Source organism: Limulus polyphemus, unplaced genomic scaffold (assembly GCF_000517525.1).
Source record: "Limulus polyphemus unplaced genomic scaffold, Limulus_polyphemus-2.1.2 Scaffold7791, whole genome shotgun sequence".
NCBI classification, from domain to species: domain Eukaryota; kingdom Metazoa; phylum Arthropoda; class Merostomata; order Xiphosura; family Limulidae; genus Limulus; species Limulus polyphemus.
The window spans coordinates 11,666-25,784 of NW_013673401.1; the positions used below are offsets into that span (position 1 = coordinate 11,666).

The window sequence follows — 14,119 nt, forward strand, 5'->3', positions numbered from 1 at the left end:
CGTTTACCTTCTGCAAGTGGAAAAGAGCATATTAATGTTCAATGAAAAACTTTATTTACAATGTACACTACACGTTTACCTTCTGCAAGTGGAAAAGAGCATATTAATGTTCAATGAAAAACTTTATTTACAATTTACACTACACGTTTACCTTCTGCAAGTGGAAAAGAGTATATTAATGTTCAATGTAAAACTTTATTTACAATTTAAACTGCATGTTGTTTCCCTTTATGAGTGCAAAGTAATTTTCATAAGACTAAAAATATTTTTCTTCATCTGAAAATTTTCAAAGAACACTTCCATAACTCCTAGAACCTCCTAAATAAATAACAAATGTTTTTTCAGCAAAGCTTTATATTTTATCTGTTATTTTCTTTACCCTAAGTCTGTATGAGGTTGGTTGATTTGACTGTCTATGTAACCACCATAAAAAATAGGAAATAATTTGTAAACTTCCCATAGTTTCTTTTTGGAATGACTGCAGATTGTAACAGAAAACCACAATTGTTTATCCTAAGTAGCTTAAAGGTAACTATTAAGTATTATTCATGCCATATAAATTGTAACTCACATGACGAACAAGCAGCTAACATTATTGTATCGAATTACATAATATATGGATTACTCACGAGCATGCCTCATAAAAAATAATTATTATTAATATTATTATATATTTTACTTTAGCTAACCTAAAAAGTTTTCAATTTTAGTTACTTTTATGATAATAAATAAAGAATACACATGAAAAACAAGAAAATGAGCCAAAGAACACAGAATAACAACAGGCACAAAGGAAACAATGTTCCATAACTATCCCCATTTTTCTGGCTTTCTAGCTGTGCAACGAAAGACGTTACAAATTCAGCAATGTTTGTCGATGTGTTTCCCATGGGAATAAAGTTTGAACTGGAAGGAAAGTAGTCAATTCTCTGTACAGACAACAATGTAATATAATATAATATAGATAATATCTTCTTAAATGTCAGAGAGAACTATTGGCCAGTTCCAAAAGAGAGGATGTGACAGATGGGCATGGCAAGAGAGGTCTGATTTTCTATTTTATTGCTTTGTAACTAAATAACATTGAAGGCTATGTAAATTATACTTTAACTGAAAGATGACAACATTTTATTGAGTAATTTACATTAAATTTCATACTTCTTGGATGGATGGTAAAAAAATTAGATAAGAGGGAAGACACAGATAACAAACATCACAGTTCTCATACTAGGAGAAATTGAGAATATTTCCATATAAAATTATGAATTTAAAACTTAAATAATACTAAACTTTGATATATTATCTAGAACTAGAACCCTGAGTCTTACAGTGGCTAATAACCATAAGCTTTTAAGATTGACTCAGTACTTACTCATTGCTTATGTAGGGATTTTTGAAGGGTTTGTGTATTCATCCATACATTGTTTCTGCACTTTTTGGAATTGCCATCCCTACATCATACTTAATTTTTGAAATTTTTTTAAAACTCGTTTCCCTTTTGTTTTTAAATAATTTCATTGAAGTAGGTTGATAAGTGAATATTTGTTGCATTTTTATAATTCAATGGTAATATATATTATTAATATCACACCAGTTTTGTCAGTTTCTCCAATATTCGATTACAATTTATGCCAGTAAAGCTGGAATGATTTCTCCAAGGCAGTATAAGCATCCTGGAGTGCTAGACCAACACTAAGGGGGATATTTACAAAACCCACACCTTCCAACTTCATCCCAACTCACTGGATTTGCATACAATCAACTCCACCACATGTTAGGGTCATGTCAATTAATAGGGAGGACATCATACAGACCCCAGGCCATAAATTATGATATCACACATACACACTCTCTTGCCAGGCTCTGCCCCACTCAAAATCTGAAGAAAAGTAGACTGCTATATAATGTACTATTTTGTTAGTTAAGAAACTGGTGTTTTTAAACTCAAACATCAATAACATGTACACAGATCTGTCATTTGCACAAATACTTGATGTCCTTGATACTTTGAATATTAATTTAGATTATACTTCCTTTCTTTCTTTTTATGGAAATTGTTTTGGCAGATATCATGTTTTTGCAATGAAAAGTCACAAATGGTCATTATATAAAAACAATTTGTATTGATCATCTAGTGACCAGAAATGATATAATATATGCTTATAAACTGAACTCACTGCTAATGAGTTGTTTTCCTTTTTATTATTTACCCACAAATATACATGTGGTAGACGAACAGAATAATATTACTGTTATACAAGCTGTGAAACACTCGATAATGGCAATTAGGTGCTCAAATAAGGCTATAACTCAACTTTAGCAGTTATCTGTAAGCATCATAGAGTAACAGCTTAAATGCAGTGGCCAATTTATTTCTTGGCCTATCCCTACATACTAAGTATTACCATGCTTAGTGATAATTCTATGGGTGGCCACATGACTTTAAACTTTACATAAAACACTATACTTTTTAAATGTGTGACACATATAACAATGTGAAACTTTACTGTAGTATTTATGTCTTTTAAATAACATCTCAACTCTGTATTCACTATCATTTAAAAATACAAAATTACATCTAAGCCTTTTCTGAGACAAGTAATCAAGGTCAATATGAAATGTTTCAATTATAACGTTTCCTTTATCCATTATTAGATGTAGTACATATTAATTTCTTTATCATGATTGATCATAATGAATTTTAGGCTATTATATCTTGATTTGCATTACTGGCATTTACCATACCTACCTGAGCTTTAGAAACATATCTGTACCTAGAAGGAATTGGTTTGAAGAAATATTACTTCTTAAAAAAGATTCTCCACCTACAGTCTAAAATACAGTTCTATTAAAGTAAATAAAATAATAATCTATATTTCCAGAAGGTAACTTTATTGGCACAATATTTTGATATTACAGCTCAATCTGGAGATACCAATAACCTACAAGTCTGCTAATCCTGGATTAATATAAAATGAATTAGTGATCTTGTAAATTATAATTATGTCCTGACAAAACTGTAATAGCAAAATATTGAGCCAATAAAGATACATTCTGGAGATGTAGGTCATTATTTTATTTACATTAATAGAAATGTCTTGCAATAAACTCCAGTTTGTGTTGAATAAAGTTAAGAATAATATACAGTTTTGTAGCTTACAACATCCATTTTGATTATCACTGTCAAAAAATAGTTCCACTTCAGTTTACACTGTTAATTCTCCAAAAATAAACCCTCAACTCTCCAAATACAGATCCCACTAAATCTGATCATTAACTGTTCAAATAAAGTTTCCTCCAGCTTAGATTATCAATGTCTTAAAAACAATTCTCCTATAAAGTATAAATTTGCTAAAAAAAGTTCACCTAAAGTTCATATTAATTAAAAAAAAACATTTTCTGCTGAGACCTTATTTTAAAATTATCTTTAGCTGAATTTATAATTTCTCTAACATAAAATGTTTCATTTTAAATATTAATTTCCTGCCAGTTTAGTATTACAGTTCCTATAAATCATATTCTTTCAGTTCAGTAAACTAATTACATGATATCAACTCCTACGAATAATCTCTCTCTCTCTATCATTTAAAATATTAATTCCCCATTTCACAAGAGGATTATTGCAAATATTTTAATACTTGAAAGAATGATTAAACATTTCATACTTCATGACTTTAATGTTCAAGTTCAGTTCAATTTTTCTTTGCCTCACATTCTTTGCAAAACAATTATAAACTAAAACTAATTTTAAGTTAACGTTTACCATTTACAGCTTAGCAGTAACAAAAATATACTTTGATAAAGCAGCAGGTTGTTCAATTGTTAACAACTAAAGAATCATTAAGACATAAATAGTCCTTTTTTACTAAACATTAGTGTGCTACAAACACCATTAAATATGTGTTCATAATATATTTTAAGGCATTCTAGGTATGCATTAAGCCAAATTTGACAGAATTATTCCTGGACAGATCAAAATATCTGTTACATAATGTAATAATTCTTATTGAACTTACATTTAAATGATTAAGTATCAATGTAATGTTTTAAGTTATTTCCTGTTGCTTTAGTGAATTTGAACAGTAAGGCTTACTTAAATTTAATTTTAAGTTCTTTTGTATTATTATAAAGCTAACTTTAATTTTAAAGAAATATAATACTTTTTTCAACACACTTATGGCATTGTATGTAGTATTTTTAGGCAAAACTATATAAGGGCTATATGCATATACATAGGTGTCCCTAATTTTAAACTGATATACTAGTGTGAAGGCAGCTTTACAGCACCCAAATTCACTTCTTTGGCTGTTCTTGTTTGACTGAGCAGAAGGATTTGACTGTCACTCTTATCATGCACCCACAGCCATGAAACGAACAGTACATTTTTGCAGTAACAGGAGGTAACCAAAAAATCCCTCAGATTCACAGCCCAGGCACACTAACCAACTAGCCCATACTTGGTTCACACACAAAAGTTAACTTAAGCATACGCAAAGCTCTTATTAGTAAATTATTTAATTTTCACATATTAATCATGTTTTATTGTCAATATGTAATCATAGACTATAGCTGTACAGATGCACAGCCTCAATATCTGTAGGTTTGATCTCATCCCAAAAATGTCATTCTGAGGACTAGATGCTTTAATAATTCTTAGGATTAAAGTCTTTAGTTCATATTTCTTTCTTAAAACACTAAAATTTAACACTAGCTAGGCAGACTCTAAGTGATCTCTATCAGTATTTAAATATAGAAAAATACCAGGATTAGACATAAACTTTTTCACAAGTTTAACACATGCTTACCCTGATGACTACATGACCCTGCCGACTGCCCCCATCCAGGACTCTTCGTTCTGTTATAAGAACCACTTGACCATCTTCTTCATGTTTCCTAGTGTTTTCTTCCCCTTGGTGGAGTATTTTGTGATAATCACTCTGTGCTATGCATACAAATTGACAGTCATTCACTTTAGTTCTCATCAGACCTTGATGATACATTCTCTCTGTGGTAGCTGTTATTCCAAAACTAAGAAAAAAATATTAAAAACTTTCATACTTTGAAAAAAGAAAAAAAAATTGTAAAAATCATAGAAATTAACAAATTGTATAACACACATATAAATATACAACATACATTCTGAATGAGTATTTTTAACCTTTATTTCAATTGGTGCTAACAAAAATGATACAATTTATAGATACAATACAAAAATATTGTACAAAAGATTGATGGTAACCATAATCTAAATTACTTTATACACTGATGTATAATTTTCTCAGCTAAAACAAAGTAAAAAGTGCTTTTGCTTGTTTTATTGGATAGTTATGATATTTTACCCACAATGAATCAACTTGGAATTAAAACATATATTTTGCAAACCAAAATGAGAAAAACATATAAAATCAGTCTTCATATGTTTATTATCTAATGGTTTCTCCTGTAAGTGCAATTATTATTAAGTCACTGAGACATTTTTCATCAGTCATCTACTTGAAGTTCTTGAACATTAAATTACATCAAATAAACAAATGTTCATAGCTGTAGCTAACACGTTCCACTCAGGTACCTACCTGTCACCAAGATTAAGTTCCTGAATACTTTCATCTGGGAGCTCAATTTCCACTTGACCATTGACAATGACAGACCAAGAGTCTAGTTCCTCTCCATCGTTCATCACAATTGTTCCAGCTTTATCAACAACTGCAAACACCATCACAGCACACAAAGCTCTTCTCACAGCTAAGGTAATGTTGGCAAAAGCCTGTTGAAAAGATAGTAAAATCTTAAGACAATAACAAGTGTAAAATTATAGATTTTTAAATGTTATACATTTTTTGTGAATACTATATTTTTGTCACCCAATATCACACACGCATGCCTGCAAACAAGTGAAAAAACATATTAACTACTTTTTACCCCTGAATTTAGGATTACATAAAATTATCTTATTATTTATCATTGGACTTTTTTTTATGCTGGTTAGGTTACTAAACTAATACATTCTTGGAGTGTAATGAGATAGTTTGTGTATACAGATTATTTAATTTATACAGAATATCACATTTTAATACTTTGTATACAAAAATCACAAAGAATATAAATCAAATAAACTATGTACAGATGAAGTTTCCAATAATTTCTGAGAGAATCACACTGTCAGCTCTCTAACCTTCAAAAATAACAAGGTAATATTAATTAGTTACAATACTTCAGTCACTGAAATCAAACTACAAATATGAAGAAGAAAATAAAAAAGATTGCTCACAGGTAAATGCTGCATGAACTCCAACAACACTTCAATATCATCATCTGTACGCTCTGAAGGGTCCCTTTCCAAGCATTCACGCACAGTATCTCTAACAGACAGGTTCTGACAACAAAGAATATCATTTTAAGATAACTTGAAGATCATAATTTCTGTCTATGTGAGTGACTATGAAGAAATACAAATTGAATGTTCATCAGCCAATAAAGCAGAAAGAAAACTACATTATTAATAAAACATAATTAGAAGGAGACACACAAAAGAAGTAATCTGATCACAATGATTTCATATTAAAAGTACACTTTATTACAATACCTATCGTTGTAATGATCTCTATCTGTACTTTTACAATAAAAGTACAAATTAATCTTATTGTTGTAATGATCTCTATCTATCGATTGGTTCTTTTCGATTATTCAAAAGAAATAATGCATAATAATAAGGAAAGCATTTTAACTCTCACAAACAAAATAAACATTCACAACTCAAAACTGGCTGACTCAGAATTCAATCAATAAAACAACAGATTCATTAACTAATGAATTAATTCAGTGACTGCTTTGCTAGCTGAATGATTAGAGACATTTTAATATAACATTTGTTTTTAGTAAATCTCACAAAAATCTAAATTAAAATATTGAAAATATAACCCACAACAATATCCCTTCCCTGGATTGTGAAGTCCCTTAAATAATCCTAATACACAAATAGAACAATAGTATATTAATCTTAAGTTTCCATAATTAATGTCACTATTTACAAGTAATAAAAAAATCACTATCCATAAATACACATTACAATCATTAAACAGTTAATTGTGTTAAGTCAAGTACAGTTACAATGCTGATTTACAAAACAAAATCTTCTTCATTATCTTATTTATTGTCTCTAAAACTGCCCATTCACCCAAGTTTTTGTGGTTTTCTTTTCAATGGCTTTTCAATATAACCTTGGGGTGACCTTGTGTCCTTTATCATTACTTACTATCTTGTACACCAGTCATGGTTTCACCTCTGTTGGCACTCTGGATAAGGTCTCGAAAGGAGCATTTCTAGTCTATCCAGCAGATTGACTACTTCTGGTGAATTTTCCCCTGAAGTTAAGCAATTGGTGTTTTCCCATCAGTGTTTTTCCAACGATGATTAAAACAGATGACTCTCTGCTTGGACCACCCATTTTTCTGGATTCTGCTTTGTTGCAATTCAGGTCAGCTGTCTTCATTACCCTGTGGGTTCATCTTTGTTCTTACTTAAGTCCAACATCAATGTCTCAACATGAAGTCAGTTCCCAATATGCACTCTTTCTCAGTGTCAATTACCCATACATTGGGTTGTGTAGAGAAGTTTCTTCTTCCTGGAACTTTATGTTCTCTTGTTGTTCAGATCAATCCATCTTTTTTCTTTATCTCTGAAGACAATTTACCACCATTTGTTACCAGATTGGGTTGAATAATCATAGCTGTAGAACCATGTTGATCTACATACTGCAAAACTTTCCATCAATAAATCCATTTACTGATGGAGTATTTTTTTAAAGAATATGCTCTTTGTTTTTATTGGGACAGATAGGATATTCTTGTTCTCAAAATACTGGCTCCTTGGTTTACTGTCAACAAATGATTTATCACAGTCATAAATGTAATATCCATATTTTTCACACTTATAGCAGTCTCCTTCTGTTACCTTTCAAGAGCAGTTTTTAGCAATATGAACCTTTTAAGTTACACTTGAAACACCTGTTTTATTGTTGTTTACTTTTGCTGTTCTGTGCATATAATTTTCTGATTAATTCTTTCAGTCAGTTTTTCTAGACAACCATATAAAGAAGTTGATGTATCTATACTACTTCATTTGATGATCCTGTAACTTCTGGATAGTGCCTTTAGTTGTTTATCTGCTACTTTAGCGGATTCAATTTCTATCAATGACTGGAGAGCTTCTTTCAAGATGTTCATCTACTTTGCTTTAGTCTAACTGTCATATCCTCATCCATTATGGCATCTATGACATGGTCACTTACCAACAAATCCATCATTGGATGTGGAGCACCCAAGTAAGGTAATTGGGCAAGCCTTTCCACATCTTCTGCAACTTCACTAAAACCTCTTCTTTCCTCCATCTTCTGCTTCTGAACCTTTCTTTGGAAACTTCCTTCTGGTGTCTCACTCTAAACATGTTTGATAATCCAACCACCAATGCTTAATAGTTTTTATGACTCTCAACTGGAAGGTTGCTTAACATTGTTAAAGCAGATACTTTTAAATGAGCAGCAAAATAAATGGCTTTTTGTTCAATATTCCACCCAGCAATCTTGTAAATTATTTTGAATTGAGCCTGATCTGTCTCCCATGATACCTTTCTGCCATAGTCTGTTGGTTTCTCCACTGGGAAATATTGTTGAATTAGCCTGCCAAATTCAATAACTTGATGGGATAATGATATAGCTGGAGTGTTCCAAAAAGGTCCTATGGTCATAGTTGACTGCATGAGTTCTATTCCATATTTAAAGGTGTTAGAAGTTGAAATTCTTGGGTGGATGTAGAGGCATGTGGCTGGTATGATTAGCACTTGTTAATTTCTGCCTCTTATCTCTTAATTTTTGGTCTCTCTTTTCATGATTTTCTTCTAATTTTCTGTAAATGTCTTCTTGAGCAGGAGCAGAGAAGTGTAGCTAGTTTGATTTTTGCATTTGCTAATTCATTTTCCAGATGTTTTATTCTGTCACTAACTTTCTTTTTTTACTTCATTGATTTTGTCATTACAGTCTTTCTACACTTCACAAATGTCTTTTTTTCATACTCAGTTTTTATCATCCTTATGCACACCTCCAATAGCTTCTTCAGCCTTGTTAATAATTAACTTTATTTCTGCTCTTAATTCTTACATTTTTTTCTTTTAATTCATCAAATTTCTGTGTCTTACCTTTTGATCTTCTTCTTTTAATTCTGTCTCCATCTTCTTCTTTTAATGTTCCATAAATATCTTTTTGTGTTTTTTAATTTTCTGTCTTTTTGCTTGTTTTTCTTTCCACTGTTTCATCATCTCTAGCAATTTGGATATCTTGAAGTTTAGTCTAGATTCTATTTTATTTTGACCAACATAATCTCCCTCATGACACAAGTGTTGTAATGGTCTCTGTCATTGAGTGAGTAAAAATAATGCAAAATCTAACCCAATTAACAAAAACGAAAGCCTTTTTTTTCTTTAACTTAGAATTTTACAATTTACATGGTGCTATGAACTAACAATAACCAAGAGTAGGTCTAACGCACAAATAAAAATAAACAGTGATTTACTTGTTAAATTTCCTCTTGTATCTGATTACAACTCACAAATAGCTCACTAGCACACTCAATAATCAACTGCTAATAGAGTAACAGATTCACTATCTAACTAATCAACTCGTTTGCTGAATGCCTCACTGATTATTGTGTTGTTACACAATATATGTTTCCTCAGACCTCATGGAAGTTTGAGACATTGTGTCAATTCTAAGCACTCAGGCAATTTCTAAGCATCGCTATGTCATGTCAGAACTCCCTCTAATACAAAAGTCTATATTGAAATAATAAAAACACAGTCTACAACACTATTATACAATATGTAAAACTTTAAAAGCTCTCAAGTTCTAATCAACACTGTATACTAATTAAGCAGAAAAAAATGAACTAACCTCAATCAGCTCTGCAAGATCCTCTTCATCATCTGAATCCACAGCACTTTCTGTGAGTCCTGAAAGGTCCACTTCTTGATCCTCCAATGAGGACTGTACTGATTGCATTGTGTCAGATCCTGAGTAAGCTGAGGAAGTGTCACTGCCATGAGAGCTTCGGTTGGACTTCTGCAAGGTTTCCCCACGTAAAATGGTCTGTACAGTCTGATACTCAGGTAACTAGGTAGACAGAGTGAAATATATAATTCAGTCACTATGTGAATCTATTTAATATCCTCTTACAACACAAAAATTATCCAGTATATTAACTTTATAAAGTTTTACATAATCTAAACTAGTGTAGTTTGAGCATTAAAAGTGCCTATTTTTTCTGCATCGCTTGAAACAAAATCAAAGTTCTCTTAAAATCTACTTTCGTCTACTTTCTAACTGTATACAATGTTTCTATGAACATTTTCTGTACATTTTGACTGAGATATTAAAATAGGAAATAATGATACATCATTGTTTAGCAGCAAACTGCAACGGAATTTAAATTTGTTCGCTACTGCGGGGAACTTTAAGCAACCCAACCACACATCAATATATATATAAACCATATCAACACACACAAATACATAATACACATAGAAATAAACAGTATTACACTCCCAAAAATGACGTTCAGTAAGTATGAATAGTTACTGTCGGGCCCCTGCTTGTCCCCCTCCCCTCTTGCACACCCTTCAATTGACAAGCTGCCCCTGAGAGAAGAACAAGAAGTTCGATAAATCCCTTCAATATATGACCTTCGCGAGAATGATTACACCGTTGATGATAATTAGGCTTTGAAATGCTATTTGTTAAACTCACATTACCTGTATATGATGAGGCTGGTGATCTACCTCGTCACTTTCGTCCATATGTAACCGATCATGCGGTTCCACAGAAACCTCGTCCTGCTCAAGAGCGAGTAGTTTCTCCAGGTTCATGGTGGTACAGGATTGTCGCTGACCAGGCCGCATCAGTTGGACATCTGGGTAATCAATCTGGAGATCAACAGATGCAAAGATTAAATATGCTGATCCTTGTACGATCAGCATTGCATAAATAATAGCAAGAAAGCATTAGATCAGTATATAATGCGCATAAGTAAATATTAGCACAGTATACAACATAAAAATAACGTAAGAAATCAGAACAACATTAGCAACATACTCTAAAGAACACGTATAAAAGAAGGGTAAAATATACATAAATACAATATCAAGTAGCTGCGCTCATTAAAAGAGTAGACACCATACAAAACAATACGGAAATTATATCAGAACACGATACAACACAAAAAGTAATGGTTTGATAAAGTGTATACAAAAGGGGATACTACAGATATAAAACAATATCAGACAGATATGGGAAGAGAATAGTGTACACATAAAAGAACACATGAGAAGAACATGAAAAATAAATGTTAAGAGCGATACGAAGCACAGACTAAAGCAATATAGAACTCAGATAAAACAATATTAAAATAGAAGATAAAAATATTACAATAAACGTAAGACACACATAGTTAATGTGTACAACCACATCTTCCGACATACCTGTTTTAGTACTATTTTTTCTGAAGTTTGTTTGTTTGTTTTTGAATTTCGCGCAAAGCTACACGAGGGCTATCTGCGCTAGCCGTCCCTAATTTAGCAGTGTAAGACTAGAGGGAAGGCAGCTAGTCATCACCACCCACCGCTACTCTTTTACCAACGAATAGTGGGATTGACCCTCACATTATAACGCCCCCACGGCTGAAAGGGCGAGCATGTTTGGTGTGACGGGGATTCGAACCCGCGACCCACTGATTGTGAGTCGAGCGCCCTAACCACCTGGCCATGCCGTGCCTTTTCTGAAGTAGTCGAGTTATAATAATATAAACACGATCTTAATTAACAGGTTGCACTTCTCCAAACGTTAAACAAGCTCTTTCAAGAGAAGATCAACTTTACACTATGAAACCGCTATGAACCATGTTCATTACCCGTTAAATAAAGCACAAGTTGGCTCATAATATATTAGATATGAAAAGGCAAAATCACCCGTTTCCAGTTCATTTTTAAAAATGAAAACCAGGCACCTGAGGATCTATCATGCGATTTGAAATGCAAACGATTAGTCATTCATAGGAATAGTTGGCAGAAGTAACTTTACAACACAACTCACGACATTTCCGTTAATTATAGTGTCCACGAGCATCAAAGACAGCCTGGTACCGATGTTGCTTGCAGAAGATCAGTGTTGATAAACGTATATATATATATATATTGTGTTCCATATGTTGTGGGTCTACTGGACGTGTTCTTGGCACGATTGTAGATGAGTTTATTTGTACCTGTAAGCGAAATGCACATCAATGGGCGTCTGTCATATAGAACGGCCTTGCAAAGTCTGTTTATCGTCGTATATACACTGACATGGTGTTCAGTTTCGGCTGCGAACATCTCATTCAGTCTCAGAGCTGGTATCGTACGATTGTAGAAATCTAGAGTCGTCAACCGTTACTGGTTTTCTCCTATGTGTGATGGCTCTTGACGAGTTAAGATATCCAAATGTCTTCTTTGAGGACTAGCCGTGTTTCATACACAAGTTGGAGCACGTAAAACACTTAGAGAAACGACTGTGTGAAACCACTATATATATGTACATATCACAGGCTGAATGTCCAATGATCCATAATAATAATGAATTGAGGGGGAGGGAGGGATGATTGGTAGTACTTTATAAATCGATCGATTAAGTTTTATGTAATTTTGTGGTTTAAAACACCCACCCAATCAATAAACTGCTACAAACTCTCTTTCTAGCCATCTTTCCATTTACCCACGTATGTATCTGTTTACTCTTCCTAACCTGTCCATCCATCCATCCACATTTGGTTATTTTAATATTTTTAATGGATATCTGTATACCGCATGATAGTGTCCTTTTTCTCAAAACAGTACCTCTATATAAATGAAGAAACTGGATTCGTTCTCCCTTATATTATTGTACATACGTATTTTTACACCAACTTCTTAAAGATTATTCTGGGAAACTAGAACATAAATATGGAGACTCACATGGGCGTGATACAACCGGGAGCAGTTAGTTTAGCGGTGTGTCTACATAAACGAAATGTGGTGAAATCGGTGATCGTGTTACAGTATACGGAACACAATCAAATCGTTGTTACAGTAATTGTAAATTTATCATATAGGCTTTTGAAAAACAAAACTAGTCTTCTCAACCCACGATTTTTAAAATATTTGACTGATGATGAAGCACTCTTTTTTAATGTCGTGGAAGAAAACAAGAGAAAGTAAAAAACCTTAATATATTTACTTAGTATCGCACATGGTTACTCGAGGGCTATCTGAGCTAGCCATCTCCATGGCTACTTGAGGGCTATCTGAGCTAGCTGTCCCTAAGACTAATCGAGGGATATATGTGCCAGCCGTCCCTAAGACTACTCGAGGGAAAGCTGTCCCTAATTTAGCAGTGATAGACTAGAGGGAAAGTAACTCTTTAACATTATCCACTTCCAACTCTTAGGCTATTCTGGTCAGTCCGAATAGTTGGATTTCACTGTCACTTTTATAACGCATTTGTGGCTTCAAAGTGTAGAGCGCAATTTATTTTCGGCAATAATGGGACGCGGACTATCGAGTCACAGATCCACAGTCCATAGGCAACCACGCTCAGTCAAAAACACTTTAATAACAGAAATAATGCTCTTCAAACTGTTTGATGTGTAAATGAGTAAGTATTGAAAATTTTATATTCGCTTGCATAAAGCACTGTTACCTGTTCACGTATACGCCTGTAATATAATACGTTTACACACAGAGTCGGCTATGGGTGCAACCATGCAGAGGAAAAAAGGCCAAAGATCGACCTCAAGAATCGATTTCTGTATTTTCATATTGTCTTTAATGAATGACAAAATTAGAACTTATACAGTAATAACAATATTTTTCTATCTTTACACATACTCTCGTTCAGTTCTTTATCGATTGAGATATTTAATACAGAAAGATGGGAAACAGGTTATTTTCCGCTCCCGCCCCCTCATCCGTGACCCCTATAACTGTTGAATACCAGTAATCCTGGTATATATATATTTATATTTATTATTGTATGTATGTATTAGGTATGCGTTGCAAGTTACAG

At 32.9% G+C, this 14,119-nt stretch overlaps 1 protein-coding gene across 1 annotated transcript in view; it reads right to left on the minus strand.

Moving 5' to 3' along the window:
* The window catches only part of LOC106474868 (rap guanine nucleotide exchange factor 2-like), a 25,196-nt gene that overhangs the window by 9,189 nt on the left and 1,888 nt on the right, over nt 1-14,119 (minus strand). Inside the window, exons 2-6 of the mRNA XM_013935565.2 lie at nt 10,798-10,968; nt 9,941-10,159; nt 6,269-6,373; nt 5,574-5,764; nt 4,806-5,028 (exon numbers count right to left, since the gene is read on the minus strand). Coding sequence (XP_013791019.2) covers nt 4,806-5,028; nt 5,574-5,764; nt 6,269-6,373; nt 9,941-10,159; nt 10,798-10,944 — 885 coding nt within the window. The 5' untranslated portion in view covers nt 10,945-10,968. The remainder of the gene's footprint in view (nt 1-4,805; nt 5,029-5,573; nt 5,765-6,268; nt 6,374-9,940; nt 10,160-10,797; nt 10,969-14,119) is intronic.